At 45.5% G+C, this 18,273-nt stretch overlaps 1 protein-coding gene across 3 annotated transcripts in view; it reads right to left on the bottom strand.

The window, feature by feature from the left end:
- MAPK8IP2 (mitogen-activated protein kinase 8 interacting protein 2) overlaps window positions 1-18,273 on the bottom strand; it is a 30,534-nt gene that overhangs the window by 6,049 nt on the left and 6,212 nt on the right. Inside the window, exons 1-8 of one of the 3 annotated variants that reach the window (XM_031463576.2) lie at window positions 5,494-5,712; window positions 4,394-4,499; window positions 2,775-3,053; window positions 2,536-2,629; window positions 1,210-2,445; window positions 782-857; window positions 475-647; window positions 281-390 (exon numbers count right to left, since the gene is read on the bottom strand). In XM_031463576.2, the coding sequence (XP_031319436.2) occupies window positions 281-390; window positions 475-647; window positions 782-857; window positions 1,210-2,445; window positions 2,536-2,629; window positions 2,775-3,053; window positions 4,394-4,499; window positions 5,494-5,558 (2,139 nt within the window). In that variant the 5' untranslated portion in view covers window positions 5,559-5,712. Of the gene's footprint in view, window positions 1-280; window positions 391-474; window positions 648-781; window positions 858-1,209; window positions 2,446-2,535; window positions 2,630-2,774; window positions 3,054-4,393; window positions 4,500-5,493; window positions 5,713-18,273 lie in introns of those variants that run through there. The other 2 variants (XM_064491313.1, XM_064491314.1) reach the window with 2 other exon arrangements.

Below are 18,273 nucleotides of genomic sequence, written 5' to 3' on the forward strand. Positions count from 1 at the left end.
TGAGCAAATGACTCCCAGGGAGGTGTCTGGGAGAGCTGGTCTTGATGTTCAGGTAGGAATAGGACAAGTTAAAGGGGAGGAAGGGCCATTGGGAGGTGGTGGGGGACAGCTGCTAAGCACTGTCCTGGGTTTGCCTGCCCAGGCCTCTGAATCACGGCTGGAGGGCCAGGCATCTGAGGTCCCCAAGGCATCCTCTGAACCCTCTGTGGAAGAGGGCAGAGGCCTGGGGTCTTCAAGGTTGTGCCAGCCTGGGGGCTGGGGTCCCCACCTCTAGACTGACCTTCTGCATGGCTGCACACAGGATGCCATTACCCTGGTGACAGGGCACCTCCACGGAGCCCAGGAACTGCACGTCGAAGCGCTCCACCCAGCAGGGGCCCCGCTTGCTCCCTGGGGGAGGGTCACAAGGGGCTAGGTCAGGTGAGCGAGAGGAAGTCTGGGGTGACGAGAGACTCCCTGGGGATGGGGCCTCACCCAGCAGGTCCTTGGCAGGGCCGGGCACTGCGTGGGCATAAAAGGCCGGGAAGACACCACGCTCCCCTGTGCGCATGTTGAAGCCACGGAACCAGAAGTCATCCTCCTCAGCCTCCACCAGCACCGGGTCATCCACATCCAGCTCCAGCTCGTCCGGATGGCGAGGGATGAACCTGAGATCAGGTCAGAGGTGGGAGGTCACTGGGGCAGGGGCAGGACTGGCTGGCTCAGGAGGCCAGCAGTGTCCTATAACATCTGCAGACTCAGGAGGGTCACCAGTGGCAATGGCAAGGGGGAGAGGCTATACCTGAAGACGGCCCGGTGGGTTTGCTCTCTCTCCTCCCCATTGACCAGGCAGGAAAAAAGGCCAAAAGACTCAGTGCCTGAGAGACAGAAACAGGAGACAGAGACTCAGGGGAAGGGAGGAGGAGGAAAGAAAGTACCTGATGGCCTGGCCAGTTCCCCCGGCCCCCGACAGTATGGTGTGGGTTGTCCTCAGGTGGGGAGGGAGGGAGAACCAGCTTATTAGGGGTTGGAGGCAAAGCAGCCCTCCCCACCCCACGGGGGTCTGGGGAAAGCCCCAGGCCTAGGTCCTGGAGAAGAGGGCAATGCCCAGCCCTGACCACCCGCAGACCCTCGGGCTGCCTTGGGCACTCTGGGGATCTGCATGGGCCCTGGGGCTTAGGAGGCAGCTTATTCCCCTGGGACCACCCCCTTTCCCCACCCCCCACTCACTGGAAGATCGAGAGGTGCTGTTGACAAAGACATTGAGGAACTTCTTGGAGAAGGTGAGGTCGGGGCTGTCTGGGGAGGCGTCCCCAGGGCCCTGGCCACCACTCAGCAGTGCAGCCCCTGCCTCTTCCTCGCTGGCCTCGCCACCACTGTCCTCCTCACTGTCGTCACCCAGGCCAGCGCAGCGCCGCAGGCTCACCAGTTCCAGCTGCGTGTGCTCGTCCACCACCAGCGTGTACTTCACTGCATCGTACACCAGCGAGGCGTCCAGCGCCGCAGGGCCCGAGCCTCTGCCCCCAGGGGGCGCTGCCTTATCCCCAGCCTCATCCTCGTCCTCCTCATCCTCTTCGTCCTCCTCCGAGCAGGCGGCGGAGCAAGCGCTGCCTGGGCGGGCAGCGCGTCCTGGAGCGGCCCACAGCGGCGTGATGGTGTCTCGCGTGGGGTTGCTGAGGAAGAGGCAGGGCCCGGGCTGCGCAGGGCCGGGCCGAGGTGCAGAGGGCGCAGGGGGCGGCGGCCCACACAGCGTCTCCATGTCCACCAGCTCCACGCCGCCTGGCCCGGCAGCCGCCTCGGGGGCCTCAGGGGTCCCACCGGCCGGCGTTGCAGGCTCCGCGGCAGAACGCGAAGCGGGAGACAGGCACTGGCCTGGGCAGAGGATGGGCGAGGAGCCCTCGGAGATCATGCGGCTCACAAGGTTGCTGAGCAGCCAGGGCGAGTCGGCATCCTCGCTGAGGTCTGGCTCAGACTCAGACCCTGACTCGTACTCGCTGTTGGTGTCATCGGGGCCCACGGGCAGAAAGGCAGGGCGACGCGGGGGCTCGCACGGAGGCTCAGGCTCAGGCTCAGGCTCAGGCTCAGGCTCAGGCTCCGAGGCGGGAGATGAGGCCTCCTCAATGGAGTTGGTGAGGTGCGAGGAGCGGCCGCTGCTGCTGCTGCCGTCGTCGCTGCTCCGCTCCAGCTCCGTCTCTGAGATGGACGAAATCATGCGCCCCAGGCGCGCGCCCTCTGCGTCCTCGGAGTCGGAGCCCGGCGACGACAGCTCTTGGCTGCTGCGCCGGCCCCCGCGGCCTCCGCTAGAGCTCCCCAGGTCGGCCTCTATGCCCGGATCTGAGGAGGGCGAGGCCCCACCTTGCGCCAGGGGCCCTGCGGGCTGGTTTCCTTCGCAGTCGCAACCTGGGCGCAAAGGTGACTGCGCCCCACAGGGGCTCAGGTCCGTGGGTGGGATCGGGGCGGGCGGTTCTGCAGAGTAGGAGGTGCATCAGCCAGGCCACTCCCCACTACTCCTACCCTCTTGCTTCTTGTGCACCCCCAACCCGTGGCCTAACTCACCTTTGAGGGGCTCCTGGGGGGGTGGGCACAGCACTGTCTCCTGCCAGGAGCCTGGAGGCTCCGGAGCAAACCCTCCATTGTTGTTCAAGGAGTCCTGAGAGGTGGAGGTTAGGAAAGCAGCGTTGAGGAGGGGTCCCAGTTCTCAGGGGTAAGAGGGGACAGGCGGCCATGGGGACCAGAGTCCTGGATGCTAAGGAACCCCAGTTTAGCCCCAGGATGCTGTGAGTCTGGATGCTCACCTGGGCTCCCAATGTTGTCAGGTGGAGTGTGGTTGGCCGATGCTTGTGGGGCTCTTCCAGTGAGGGGGAGGGAATCAGGGGCTCCTGAGTAGTGTCCTCTGAGCCAGGGCCTCCTCCCTCCTTGCCCTCTCCCTCTCCTTCCTCCTCCTCTTCCTCTTCATCCTCCTCTTCCTCTTCCTCCTCCTCTTCATTGTCATCGATCATCTCAAACTCTTGGAAGTCATCCTGGAAGGAGCAGATGGGGTGCGGCTGCTCCGAACGCCCCAGGGAGAGGCTGTCCTGCAGGAAAGAAGAAGAGGACAGAGCTGGGCCAGAGTAGGACAGTGACTGGGGATCCCAGGTGGCAGGAAAGGGGAGCAGAGTTCACTCTGCTTTCCACCAACAGCTTTTTTTTTTTTTTTTAAATCGGCTTAGGATACATAAGGATCATTCCAGTTTTTGGTAACTAAGAGCCCAAACTCTTAAGTCTGGGTGACAGAGATTCCCAAAGTGACCCCAACCCACCTGTCAGCCTCATCTCACCCCCAAACCCCATCACATATGACACAAGCACTCTTTACATCATAGCATTTTAACACAACTCATAACTACCATAGAGTTTTGGTTCTGTCTTCCTTACCAAGCTGCAAGCTCCACCAGGATAGGGCCATGTACATACTGTACATGGGTGTACCCTGCCCCCCACCGAGAACAGAACCTGGCCCACACTGGAAGCTCAGTAAATATCGAATGGATGCCTGAAAGAAAGACAGCTAGCACCCAAGACTCACCAAGCCCGCACCAACCTCAGGTTAGGAACTTTGACCAGATAATCCCTTGCCAGCAGTTCCTTTCCTCCATTCTCTCCTACCTCCCTCATCTGCCAGCTCCTGCTGCTGTTCCTGAAGGGCATGGTTGTGCACCATTTCCACTGGAAAATCCCCTGATGGCCTCATTCTCGGGTGATTTCTCCTTTTGCACCTGTGTCCCCCCGTTGGAATCTAGTCGTTGACACCCAGGAAGCCACTGCCTGTCACATGTCTTTCTCCTCTACTAGATTATAAGCTCCAGAGGGTAAGGGCCACACTGGTCCTGCTTTCCCCCGAGGCACCAGGAAGCCCTCAGCCCTTGCCACTTGGGAGTTGCTCAGGAATGTTCTTGAATGAAAACAAACATGGAGAGATAGGGAGGAGGAGAAGCAGGAGATGGGGGCAGAAAATATTTCAGGGGTGGAGACACGAGGCAGACAGATGGAGGCTTGAGAGGTGGGGAAAGGGCTGAGGAGGAGACAAACTGAGATGGCAGTTGGAAGGGGTCAGATCTTTCTGGGAAGTGACCTGAGGACAGAGGGCACCAAAGCATAGGCACATCTTCCCTCCCCCAAGCTAGCCTAGTGATGGGGGTCAGGTGAGGACTGCTGGGGAAGGCCCTCAATGGAGGGCCTATAGTCTGTTAGAAAAACGGAGGTTTGATATCAAGGAAGAACCCAGGTCAAGAGGCCAAGAGAGAGGAGGCAATCAGAGGATTTCTTGTTCCAAGGGTAAGCTTAGACCCGCCTTAAAACCCGAAGAGAACGTTAAGCAGAGCCCAAGTGAGACTCTCCCTTAAGAGAGTTCTATGCCCCCCAGCCCCTTTCCCACCTTTTCGCAGTGGTCCGAGTCATAGCTGAGGCCCAAACCACAGTCATCGGTGATCTCAGACAGATCTTCATCATCAAATTCTTCCAGGCTTATGTCCTGGGGAGGTCTGATGAAGAGACCAGGGTAAGAGAGCAAGGACTGGGCTCCTGACTGAGTCACCAACTCTGGACTCCCCATCTGGGAGATGGTCCTGAGGAGGGGCCAGAGAGACCACCCCCCAGATCCTGGGCCCTGTGACCTCCATAGCCCTGACTCCCAGATCTGCATCCTGCCGTTATCTGGGACTTCAGACTCTACTCTCCAATGGATTCCCCCACCATCTGAGCCATGATCAGCCCAGAAGAGCTGCCTGTCCCTCCCACCCTCCTCCCAGGCCTCCTCCCTCACGGAGCGAGCAGTCTCTCCTCCCTCTGTGCTTGGCTCCAGGCCCCTCTGGGTCACAGCCTCAGCCTCAGGGGAGTCAGGCTAAGCAGAGAAGGGGGAGGGGAAGTTGAAGCTGCAGCAGTAGAAGGAGGAGGAGGGGTTGAGCATGTTCTAGGAGCAGAGTCTGGCCACTCTGTCCCCCACTCCCACCCAAGGCAGGCCTACACCCGGAGGCCCAGGCCTCTCCCCACCTTAGTCCCTTCCCACAGGCTCCAGGCTTGATTTCAATTCTCTCCCTCCCTGAGCCCGACAGGCCAGGCCAGGCCTCCACCAAAGAAACCCAACAAGGCCAAAAGGACACTGCCAAGCACAGAGGGTGTGCTCAGCATCCTGCCCAGGCAGGCTGCCCCTCAGATGCTCAGTCCACAACCTCCACCCTTGAAGGGTTGGCTGTCCAGGCTGGGTGCGGCACTGAGTCTCAGCAGGAATCGGGGGTGGAGGGTCATTGGGGCTGGAGGAGGGGGCACAAAAGGAGGACAAAAATGGAGATGACAGGATCCCAGGGGTGGGGGATGGGGAGCAGGAGTCAGGACTAGAGTGAGGCCTGGGGCTTGGGTACCCAGTAGGCGATAGGGGTGAGGTGGCAGGTTCGGGTCGGAGGAGTCTGGGCACTGGGTCAGAGAGGGGACTGCAGGAAGGAAAGGGCCTGCCAAGGCCCGGGGCGCCCAGTTGCGTACCTGCAGCCTGGCGGCGATAGCGAGTGAAAGGTGGAAAGAGAAAACATCTCCGCCCGATCCGCCATCTTCTCCGGGGAGAGGCCTGCCGACTGCGGCGGGGGGAGGGGTGCCCAGAGCGACAGCCCCGCACGCCCTTGTCGCTCCCTCCTGCCCGCCCTCGGCCCGCCCCGAGTCACCTCGTGACACGCCCTGCGACACCCCGCCGCCGGCACACCTCGACGCCAGGACACCGCGGCAGCGCGAGCTGGGGGAAGGGAGGGGAGGACCCCGGAAGAGGGAGGATCCGGGGGGAGGGGAGGAGGGCGGACCCGGGAGGAAGGCGGAGGGGATGGCGGGGAAGCTGGTTGGAGGAGACAAGATGGTTTGACTGAGAGGCTCTGGTTGGGGAATGATCGGGTGTGCGGTTTGGTTTTTTCGGGGTGGGGGCAGGTGAAAAGTGGATTGTAAGAATGGGGGATCAGTTTGTGCCGTGGGGAAGTCGGTCAGCAGACCTCTGGTTAACTGAGTTTTTTTGGGGGGGCAGGGGGGCTAGTGGAGGGGTGGGTGCGGCTGCTCCAGGAGCTGCGCTGACGTCCCAAGTAATCAGAACAGAAGAGCTGAGGTCCCAAGTCTGGGTCTGAGTCAGTCATACGGAGACTGGGCAGAGGATGAGGAGCTGTCCACGTCTGGGTGCTGATCAGGGCTGGTCGGAGCTGTCCCACAAAGGGTGCTGATTGGGTCTACGGAAATTTCGCCCTAAAACGAGCTGATTGGGACTGGAGGAGCTGTTTCTCCTGCAGGTGCTGATCGGAGCTGGAGGCGCTGATTCCCCAGCGAGTGCTGAGCAGTGCTGGACAGAGGTATCTGACCACGGGATGCTGATCGGGCTGGACTCGGAGTTGGCCATACAGACTATGCTGACTGAGGCCAAAACTGAACTTTCAGTACCTATTACAGGCTGCGCAGGCTGGATTGAGGTATTCATGGGCACTGAGTGAAGTTATAACCCTGAGCCTATGTTCATTCAACTGGAAAACTATTTCTTAAGCACCAGCTATGTTACTGGCACTTTTTAGAGTATCAACGTGTTCTGGCTTGAAGTGGAGCTGCATAGGGAGAGAAATGGTTGAAATCCAGCTCGAGGAGTCACATTCGGTGAGGGTTATCTGATATTGCACTGGGGGAAGGACAGATCAGGGTTGTGAGTACGGTTATTTGTTTGTTTTTTGGTTTTGTTCGTTTTGGGGGGGGAGGTAATTAAGTTTATCTACTTTTTAATGGAGGTACTGGGGATTGAACCCAGGACCTTGCACATGCTAAGCATGAGCTATAACCCACCCACTCCCAGTATGGTTATTAAAGAAAGTTAGGAGGAGCAGGATAGGGAGACTGTGGAGAAGATTTGGCTAAAGAGGGATGCTGGAGTTTCAACAAGGTGGCAGTAAAATTATTCTTTTTTTCTTGATGGAAATTATATGCCCTGATATTTCTTTGTCCATTTATTTCTGTAGAAAATTATTTCTGAAGAAAGGATTAGGCTTTTGAGTGATTGATGCTTGGAAACCACAGGGCAGAAGGAGCTCATGCAAGATGGGAAAGGTGACATCATTCTTTGGATGGCAATCATTCCAGCCGAGAGAAAAGGCCTATGGCCAGGGGCAGATGATGCCCTCTTTTGTGGCCCAACAACAATTTATATTTTATCTCAATTACAGTGTTTTTCTAAGAATGACATTTATAAATGTATGTTTCCCTCTCAATGACTGAGAGCTGCAAGAGAACAGAGACAGTATTTTATCTCTCTTTAAACTTCCAAGTTCCAAGCCCAGTGCCTGGCACACAGTAGGTGGTCAGCAAATATGTGAATGAGTGAATGAGGGCTTATAGGCTCTACCAGGTCTGGGGCATTAAATCCTTTTCATCATTTGTCTTTACAATTTTAGTAACACTAAGAACATTCTTCATTTCTGGGGTTCAAGGAGTCTGGATGTACTAACCACTCTTTGATTTTCCCCACAAAACTCCAGATCTCTTCCCAGAATTCACAAACAGTTTTGACCAAAACTTCCCAGATTTCCTTTCAATCCTGAGTCTTGTCATCAAACTGGTTAACATGAACATCCACATAAGTGACCCATCCAACACTCTTGACTTCTGACCAGCCAACAATCTGATGGTATGTGGTCCACTAATGGTACAGTTAGTACAAAACACAAAATTGGCTGGACCTACAATGGAAAATTGGAACAGCAACACAGTCTTAGCAGTCTTGACCACAGATCAATCCTAGAAAGTCAGGGGACACTTTCTGACAATTTTCTCATAGATTAGAAAATAAACAAATGCAAACTATCTGTCTTTTATTTCACTCACACAGCATAGAAGTCACAAACACAGAATTTTAAATGCCAATAGCTGAAACAAAAAATGAAAAGCTTATGAGCCGTACTTTATTGGGAATTCTGTCATAACTAGTAGCTTCACTACCTCTTGAATCTTGATTTTAAGCTCGCAATTCTCTGACCATCACTTCTGATTTTTCTTGCTTTCTTATTACCATGACATCCGCAATTATTTGACTCCGTAAGAAACTTGTTCCAGGTACTACTGCTGTGTACTAAATTACCATCAAATTTAGAGGAATAAAACAACCACTTTACTTATAGTTTTTAGGTTATAAATTCAGGAAGGACTCCAGTGGGAAGTTCTTGTCAGGAGTTTCTCATGCAGTTTGTTTATAGCCAGAGGTAAGCTGGGCTGGACATCCAAGATGGCTCACTCATAAGGTTGGCAGTTGTCACTGACCGTTGTCTGGGAGCTCAGCTGAGGCTGTCAACCAGCACCTACACCTGGCCTCTCCAGCATAGAAGTCTCAGGGTAGCTGGGCTTCTTACAGAATGGCAGGCTTCCCCCAGAGTGAGTGTCCTAGGAAGGTCAGGGGGCAGATGCATGGCCTTCTCTGATCTAGCCTTGGAAGTCACATGGCATCACTTTTGTCATATCTGTTGGCTAAAGCAGTCACAATCCCATCCATATTCAAGAGAGCAGCCATGGAGACCAACTTTCAAGGGAGGCGTGTCAAAGAATTTGGAGGCTGTGTTATAAAACCACCACAGATCTCCAGCCTATTGATCTTCCAACTTTTCTCATGACCAAATCAAGTTCCTTGCTTGAAATTAGCCCCCTTTTTGGAATCATCAGCTTCTCTTCTGGATTGTTTCCATCAGCAAACCAACATAATCCAGTGTTAAAAGAAATAGTATATTCTCATCTCTGTTCCAATAAGGGATCCAAAGCCATGGGATTTGCAATACTGTTATGCCTTACAGGAAAGGACAGTAAAAAATATCCTTCTTTTAGTTTAAGAAAGAATTCTCACAAATAGTTATATCTTTCAGAAAACAGATTTCTACCAATGAGAAAAACTATTATGATAATGAATCAGAGTTGAAGCTTTTTTTTTTTTTAAGGGATTGTCATTAGGAAATAACAACAATCTTTGAAATCTAAATACCTTAAAAGTGTCCTTTGGTCCGAAGTGCATTCTTCAGAATTTTCTTTATTGAGAGCGTGGGGAGGTAAACTCTCAGTTTGTCTAAAAATGCCTTTATTTTTTTGTCCTGACTCCTGAAAGGTATTTTTACTAGATATGGACTACTATGTCAGGTAGTTCATTTCCATCATCATCCACTGTCTTCCTCTGAACTCCCTTGTTGGTATGAGAAGCCACCTCTCAGTCTGCCACTCCTTTAAAGGTAATTACCTTTTCTTCTCCAACTACATTTAGGACTTCTTTCCTTGTCTTTGGTGTTCTGAAGTTTCAATACAGTATACCTAGGTGTGGTGTATTTACTTGTTCTGCCAAGGTTCACTGAGATTCTTCTTTATATGAATTCTCTTTCCTCAGTTTAGAAATTATCTCTTCAAATGTTGTCTCTGCTCCATTCCATCTCTCCTCCTTCTGGGACCCCAATAAGACTTACGCTGGACCTTCTTGTTCTAGCCTCCATAGCCCCTGACCTTTTACATTTTCCATCTCTATGTCTTTCCAGGTAATATTCAGGATAATTTATTCTGATATTTATCTTTTAGCTCACCAATTCTGCCTTTAATTGCTTATAATCTGCTTTTTAAATTGCAGTATAGTCTGTCTACAATGTTGTGTTAATATCTGGTGTACAACATAGTGATTCAGTTCTACATACATATATTCCTTCTCATATTCTTTTTCATCATAGGTTATTATAAGGCATTGAATATAGTTCCCTGTGCTGTACAGTAGGACCCTGTTTATCTACTTTATGTATAGAAGTGCATATCTGCAAATCCCAAACTCCCACTTTATCCGTCCATACCCCTTTTCCTCCTTGGTAACCATAAGTTTGTTTTCTGCACCTATGAGTCTGTTTCTGTTTTGTAAGTAAAATCATTTGTGTCATTTTTTTAGATTCCACGTATAAGTGATATCATGTGGTATTTTTCTTCCTCTTTCTGACTTATTTGACTTAGAATGATATTCTCCAGGTTCATCCATGTTGCTGCAAATGACATTATTTTTTATGGCTGAGTAGTATTCCATTGTATAAATATACCACAACTTCTTTATCCAATCATCTGTAAATGGACATTTAGATTGCTTCCATGTCTTGGTTATTGTAAATATTGCTACTATGAACATTGGGGTACTTGTGTTTTTTTTTTGAATTAAGGTTCCCTCCAGACATATGCCCAGGAATGGGACTGCTGGATCATATGGTAAGCCTATTTTTAGTTTTTTGAGGAATCTCCATACTGTTTTCCATAATGTCTGCACCAAACTACATTCCCACCAACAGTGTAGGAGGGTCCCCTTTTCTCCACACCCTCTCCAGTATTTATCATTTGTGGACTTCTGAATTATGGCCATTCTGACTGTTGTGACCTCATTGTAGTTTTGATTTGCATTTCTCTGATAATTAGTGATACTGAGCATTTTTTCATGTTCACATTGGCTATTCGTACGTCTTCATTGGAGAATTGCTTGTTCAGGTCTTCTGCCCATTTTTGGATTAGGTTGTTTGTTTTTTTCTTATTAAGTTGTATGATTTGTTTATATATTCTGGAAATTAAGCCCTTGTCAGCCTTATCTTTTGCAAATATTTTCTCCTATTCTGTAGGTTGTCTTTATGTTTTGCTTATGGTTTCCTTTGCTGTGCAAAAGCTTGTAAGTTTGATTCGTGTTTGTGGAGTTTTTAATGATGGTTATTTTGACTGGTATGAAGTGATATCTCATTGCTGCTTTGATCTGTATTTCTCTGATGATTAGTGATGTTACGCATTTTTCATGTACCTATTGGCCAATGTATGCCTTCATTGGAGAAATGTTTGTTTGGATCTTCTGCTCATTTTTTGATTGGGTTGTTTGTTTTTGATATTAAGCTGTATGAGCTGTTTATATATTCTGGAAATTAAGCCCTTGTTAGTCACATCATTTGCAAATATTTTATCCCATTCTGTAGGTCGTCTTTTCCTTTTGTTTATAGTTTCCTTTGTTGTACAAAAGGAAAATCTGAGATAATTTTTCACTAGCATATACACAATACAAAAAAACATTAAAATAAGTTCTTTAGAATGAATAAAAACATACCTGAAGAGAACCTGGGTCTACCAAAAGAAATAAAGAGGACTGAGAGTAATCCTAAAAGACTTTTTCTCATGTTTGAATTTCTTTAAAATACAATAGACTGTATCCACTTCTTAGATCAGCGGTGTGTTATAGAGTCTAAAACGTTGTGTGTGAACAGAACACACAGCGACAGCAGCACAGGGCGGGAGAACTGGAGACCCACTGCTGTGAGGTGTTTATATGTGAGGTAGTATGCTAAGGTGGCATGATAGCCTGAAAGTGTATACTGCAAACCCTGGAGAATATGCGTTAACAATTACAGAGATATAAGCCAATTAGCTAAGAGTGAAGATAACATGGAATTCTTAAACATGTTTGTTTAATACAAAAGAGAGCAAAAAAGAGGAGGAATTAAATAAAGGTAAGATGGGACAAATATAAAACAAATAGCAAGATGGTAGATTTAAAACAAAAATGTCAATAATTACATTAAATGGAAATGTTTTAAACACTTAAATTACAATGCAGATATTGTCAGACTGTATAAAAAAGTGAGACCCAACTGTAGGCTGTCTCAAGAAATGGACTTTAATATAAAGACAAAAACTAGGCTAAATGTAAAGGCTGGAAGGGAGAAGAACCAATGAACTAGAAGGAAAGAAGAGAAATCAGTGAAACAGAAAACATAAAAGCAATTGAGGGAAATCAATAAAACCAAAAGCTGGTTCTTTGAAAAATTCCATAAAGTTGACAAACCTCTAGTTACACTAATTAAGGAAAAAAGTGAGTAGGCATAAATTACCAGCGTCAGAAATGAAATAAGGGACACTACTTTAGATTCAATAGATACAAAAAGGATAATAAAAATTACTATAAACTAATTTTTGCCAATAAATTTGACAACTTAGATTAAATGAACAAATTCTTCAAAAGACACAAATTATCAAAGCTGGAACAGGAAGAAGGGGAAAATCCAAATGGACCCATAGGTATTAAAGAAACTGAATTCTCAGCTTAAAACTTACCTACAAAGAAAGCTTTAGACCCAGATTGCTTTACTGGTGAATTCTAAAAAACATTAAAGGAAGAAGCTGTACGTATTCTAGAAGAAACACTTCAGAAAATAGCAGGAAGGAACCCTTCCCAACTCACGTTAAGAATCTAGAATTAATCATTAGTGAAATTTTGTGAAGAACAGCAATCCTAGTTTGCCTGGGACCACTTGCCTGTGACCATTTGCCTCCTAAAGTAACCCCTACAAAAAAGCCAGTAAGCATTCAGTCCCACAGAAAAGGCTGCACAGTCCCAGAAGGGCACGCACTTCAGTGCCATCTTCAGATATGGATATGAAGCAGAATGGGAAAGGGAAAATTTCCCAGAGAACATGGCTGGGGGCTGCCAAAACAAGGAACTTTCTCTCCTGCCAGGGAAGGGCCTTCACTATTTCTGCTCAGTAGGATTTGGAAAGTGTCGTGGACCAGACTTTACATGTTGCCTGTGTTGCCTTTTCTTAATAGGGGTTTTTCTTGAACTTATCCTACTCTTACTCTCTTGTATGCTTGGGACACCTAAAACATTTTTCAGTTTATAAACCACTAAATTTATAAAGTTGTACATTGGTTATATTGGGAAGCAAAAATGTATCTTTTCATTTATTTAAATCACTGGTCCACAAGGATCTACAGCTAGACCTTTTGGAACAAAATGCATAACTCAAGGAACCTGAACTTTAAGCTACGTGAAACCTCTGCGAATGATCTCCCTAGGGATAAAGTGAGGGTGTTCCATACACGGGAAAAAAGAATGCATGGACCTGTGAACGACCAAAGAAGTGGGCTGTAGCGGAAACTGCTCACTGTCCCACATAATTGTAGAATCCGGATTTTTAATCAGCCATTTAGCCCTCTAAAATAAAATACATTTTTCAGCCTCCCATGTAGCTAGTAGCATGTGGCTGTTTCTAGATATTTCCTTTAAGAGACTGCAGGCAAGAGGCGTGTGATTGTCCGACTCAGACCTTCTTATCCCTGAAAGCTGGAAGCACTTGTTGGAGCAGTCATCTTGAATCATGAAGTAACCTTGGGAATGGAGGACACAAAGGCAGAACAAGATAAAAGAAACCTGGATCATTAAGGGTTTCAAGGAACAGAGCCACCATCGAAGCCCAGGGCTGGCCACTCTAAACCTGGGCACTGTGTAATTCCAGGGCCTCCACTTACTATATCCTATGGGTTCAACCACACACAGCATCACCAAATTTTCTCTTTTACTTAAGTCACTGTTATTCTTGGTCTTAGTGACTTATGGCCAAATATTATCCTACTGTTACAGAGTAGAAATTGGGATAACCAGTTTGGAGAGAAATTTAGCAATATTTAGTAAAACTGAAAACACACATATCCTATGATTCCTATGATATACTACAGCAGTGGTCCTCAAAATGTGATCTGTGGATTCCTGGAGTCTCCAAAGTTCAGCAAGGTCAAAATTATCTGTGTAATACTAAGATGTTATTTGCTTTCCTATTGGACTGACATTTGCATTAATGGTGCAAGAGCAATGGTTGGTAAAACTGCTGGTTCCTTAACACAAATCAAAGCAGTGGTACCAAATAGTAATCAAAATCACTGCTACATGCTCATGGCAGGGGTAAGTTTCACTTGCTAATCAGTTTCACTTACTTGATAAAGCAATAAAATTTATTAAAATTAATTAAGTCTTGACACCTAACAACTCTAATAGTGTGGTGACAGAAAGCACTGCATACTGAAGTCCAGTGGTTGTCACAACTACTTACACAATTCTTCCAGCTGGCAGCTGAACTGGTCACTTTCTCCATGAAACACAGTTTTTACTTTTTAAACTTTCATTTATTATTGAGGTAACATTGGTTTATAACATTATATAAGTTTCATGTGTACATTATATTTCTTAATCCTTATAGCTTACATTATATTTCTACTTCTGTGTGCCCTACAGCACGCTCACCACTAGGAATTTAGTTTCCATCCATCCCAGTGCAGACAATCCTCTACCTTTTCACCTTCCCGCCCCTCCTCCTCTGGTAACCACTATTCTGTTCCCTGTATTTACATCTTTATTTTTGTTTGTTTTGTTTTGTTTATTTATTTTGGTTTTTTCTTTTTTTGCTTGTTTTTTATATTCCACATATGAGTGAAATCATACTGTATTTACCTTTTTCTGTCTGATTTATTTCATTTAGCATAATATTCTCAATGTCCATACAGCTTGTCACAAATGACAAGATTTCATCTTTCTTGGCTGAGTGGTATTTGAGTAGTATGTGGCTGCCTGGTTTTTCTAACACCATTTATTGAAGAGACTATCCTTTCTACACTGTGTGTTCTTTGCTCCTTTGTCATAACTTAATTGACCATAGATGTACAGGTTTCTTTCTAGGCTCTCAACTCTTTTTCATTCATCTATGTATCTTTTTTTCCCCTAGTACCATGCTGTTCTAATTACTATGGTTCTGTAATATGGTTTGAAATCAGGGAGTTCCAGGTTTGTTTGTTTTTTCTCAAGATTGCTTTGGCTATTCAGAGTTTTTTGTGGTTCCATATAAATTTTCTGTGAAAAAAAGTCCTTGGGATATTGATAGAGATTGCAGTGAATCTGTAGATAGGTATTAAATCTTCTTTGAATGTCTGGTAGCATTTGCCTATGAGGCCATCTGGCCCTGGACTTTTGAGTTTGGGAGCTTGTTGATCACCTTTTAAATTTCTGTACTAGTGAGAGGCCTGTCCAGACTTTCTATTTCTCCATGATTCAGTCTCAGAAGGTTGTATGATTGCAGTAACTTCTTCTAGGTTGTCCAATTTGTTGGGGTATATATTCATAATATTCTCTTGAAATCCTTTGTTTTTCTGAGGTATCCATTATTTCTCCTTTTTCATTTGAGTTTATTGGTTTTGTCTCTTTTCTTCTTAGTGAATGTAGCTAAATTTCTGTTAATTTTATTTATCTTTTCAAAGAGCCACCTCTTATTTTCATTGATCTTTTCTATTGTCTTCTTAGTCTCTATTTCATTTATTTCTACTCTGATCTTTATTATTTCCTTCCTTCTACTGACTTTGGGCTTTGTTTGCTCTTTTTCTCATTCATTTAAGTGCAAGGTTAGATTGTTTATTTGAGATTTTTCTCACTTCTTGAGGTAGGCCTGTATTGCCATAAACTACACTTTTGCTGTCCCCACAGATTTTGGTATGTTGTATTTTCATTTTCATTTGTCTTCAGATTTTTTTTTATTTCTCTTTTGATTTTTTTTCATTGATCCAATAGTTGTTCAGTAGCATATTATTCAGTCTCCACATATTTGAGATTTTTCCAGCTTTCTTCTTGTAGTTGACTTCTAGTTTCATACCATTGGATTGGAAAATTGCTTGGTATTATTTCAAGCTTCTTGAATTTATTGAGACTTGTTTTGTGTCTCAACATATGGTCTATCCTTGAGAAAATTACATATGTACTTGAGAAGAATGTGTATTCTACTGCATTTGAATGGAATGTTCTGTACAAATCTATCAAATCCATCTCGTCCAATGTTTCATTTAAGACCACTCTTTCCTTATGGACTTTCTGTATAGGTGATCTATCCATTGATGTCAGTGGGTGTTAAAGTCCCCTACTATTACTGTGTAGCTGTCAGTTTCTCCATCCCTTTAGGTCTGTTAATTTATAAATAAATAAATAAATAAATAAATAAATAAATAAATAAATAAATAAATAAATAAATAAATAAATAAATAAATAGATAGATAGATAGATAGATAGATAAATAAATTTTTATGCTCCTCTGTTAGGTGCTTGTGTGTGTGTGTGTGTGTGTGTGTATATATAAAAATCATGTTATGTCTTCTTGATGAGCTGTCTTTTTTATCATTATATGCTGTTTGTTTTTGTCTCTTGTTACTTTTTTGGCTTGAAGTCTACTTTGTCTGATATGAGTATGGCTACACCCACTTTATTTTGGCTGCCATTTGCTTGGAGTATCATCTTCCATCCCTTCACTTTGAGCCTATGTGTGCCTTTAGAGCTGAGGTGAGCCTCCAGGAGGCAGCACAGAATTCAGTCTTGTTTTTCAATCCATCCAGCCACTCTGTGTCTTTTGACTGCTGAATTCAATCCATTTACTTTAAGGGTGGTTATTGATAGATGAAGACTTAGTATTGCCATTTTCTCTTTTGTTTTCTGGTTGCTCTATTTCTCCATTGTTTCTTTTTTTCTTGTGTTTCTGTCTGCTGTTTTGGTTTAGTGGTTTTCTATGATTTTTTTCTCCATTTCTTTTGTTTGTTTCATATCTCTGTTCTACATATTTGTTTTGTGATTGCCATAAGGTTTGTATAAAACGTCTCGTAGATAAAATAGTCCTTTTTCAGTTGATAGCATCTTATCCTCATTTACCTCTATGGTTTCCATCATTTTCCTCTTCCCTTTTCTGTTTTTCTTTTATTGCCTCAAATTATCCCTTTTTTATGCTGAGTTTTTGTTTTTTACCAAATTGAAGTAACTGTCATTGTTTTTTTTCTTTTTCTCCCTTTAACCTTTATTTTATAATAAAGTGTTTAAAAATCTATTCTGATAAAGATTTGTGATTTTCTGATTCTGTCTATTTATCACCTTGCTCAAAGTTTTGTGTACACTTCTCTTTTTATTTCTGGTAAAAGAGTTCCTTTTAACAGTTCTTGTAAGACAGGTCTAGTGTTAATTAACTTCTTTGGGTTTGTTTGTCTGGGAAAGTCTTAATTTCCTTCATATCTGAATGATAACTTTGCTGGATAAAGTATTCCCGGGTGACAGTTTTTATCTTTCAGTATTTTGAGAATGTCATTCCACTCCCTCCTGGCCTGTAGAGTTTCTGCTGAGAAATCTGCTGATAATCTATTGGGAGTTACCACTATTTTTCCCCTGGCTGCCTTTAACATGCTTTGTCATTGACTTTTGGCAATATTAATATAATGTGTCTTGGAGAAGGACCTTTTGCATTGAGGTAATTAGCTATTATCTTAGCTTCATGGACTTGTATATCCAGTTTCTCCCTCAGGTTTGGGAAGTTCTCAGTTGTTATTGTTAAAGAAACTCTCTGCTCCCTTCTCCCTTTCTTCTCTTGGTGGGACATACCCATTACACTAATGTTATCCTTCCTGAAAGTTGGACAGCTCTCACCAAGTTTCCTCATTTTTAAAATATCTTATTCCTCTTGTCTCTTCTACTTGTGTTACTTCTAGACTTCTGTTTTTGAGCTTGTTAATTCTCTCTTCCATATGGTCTGCTCTATTTCCAATGCTTTCTACTGCATCCTTTATCTTATTTGTTGAGAATTTCTGTTTGGTTCTTCTTTAGTTTCAATCTCTTTGGCAAAGTCTTCCTTCTGTTCATTAATTGTATCCTGAGCTCACTGAACTGCCTAAGTTTTCTTGTAGCTGGTTGAGTTTCTTCATGACAGCTTTTTTTTTCTTAGCTTTTATTTATTTTTTTTATTGAGTTATTGTCAGTTTACAATGTTGTGCCAATTTCCAGTATAGAGCACAATTTTTCAGTTATACATGAACATACATATATTAATTGTCACATTCTCTTTCACCGTGACTGCTACTTTGAATGCTCTATCAGGCAGATCACAGTATTCCATGCCTTTAAATTTGGTTTCTGGAGAATTATCATTTTATTTTTGTACCATGTTACTGTGGTTCTTCATAGTGCTTGATGAGTTGTTTCTTTGCTGGCGCATCTGAAGTAATGGCCACCTTTCTGTTTGATTCTGAACTGCCTCTGGCTATGTTTGAGAGTCAGTACTTTCCACCCACCACCACCTCTGTCAGGATCATCACCCCTGTGCCCTCGTTATTGCTTCTTGTAGCCCTGGCGTGACTGGTACCTTGCTGCTGCCAGTGTGGCTGGTGTTGCTGCCTTGGGCACCAGGATAGTGGGCTCTTCCATTGGGTCTGGGATCCCCTGGGCTCCAGCTCTGCCATCATTGGGGAGGGATTAGGTGGGAAGTAGCCAGTGTTGCACAGCTGTCTCTGCCATGTCTGTTGTATGGTTCACAGGATCTGCTGTTGCAGGTAGGGGGAATGCTGCAGGTAGAGCCAGGGGCACCTCTGAAGCTGAAGAGATGGAATCTCAGGCTTCACTGCCACTGCTGCCAGTTACCTGTGACTGCCACTGTCACTGGA

The sequence above is a fragment of the Camelus dromedarius genome, chromosome 11 (assembly GCF_036321535.1).
Source record: "Camelus dromedarius isolate mCamDro1 chromosome 11, mCamDro1.pat, whole genome shotgun sequence".
NCBI lineage: Eukaryota > Metazoa > Chordata > Mammalia > Artiodactyla > Camelidae > Camelus > Camelus dromedarius.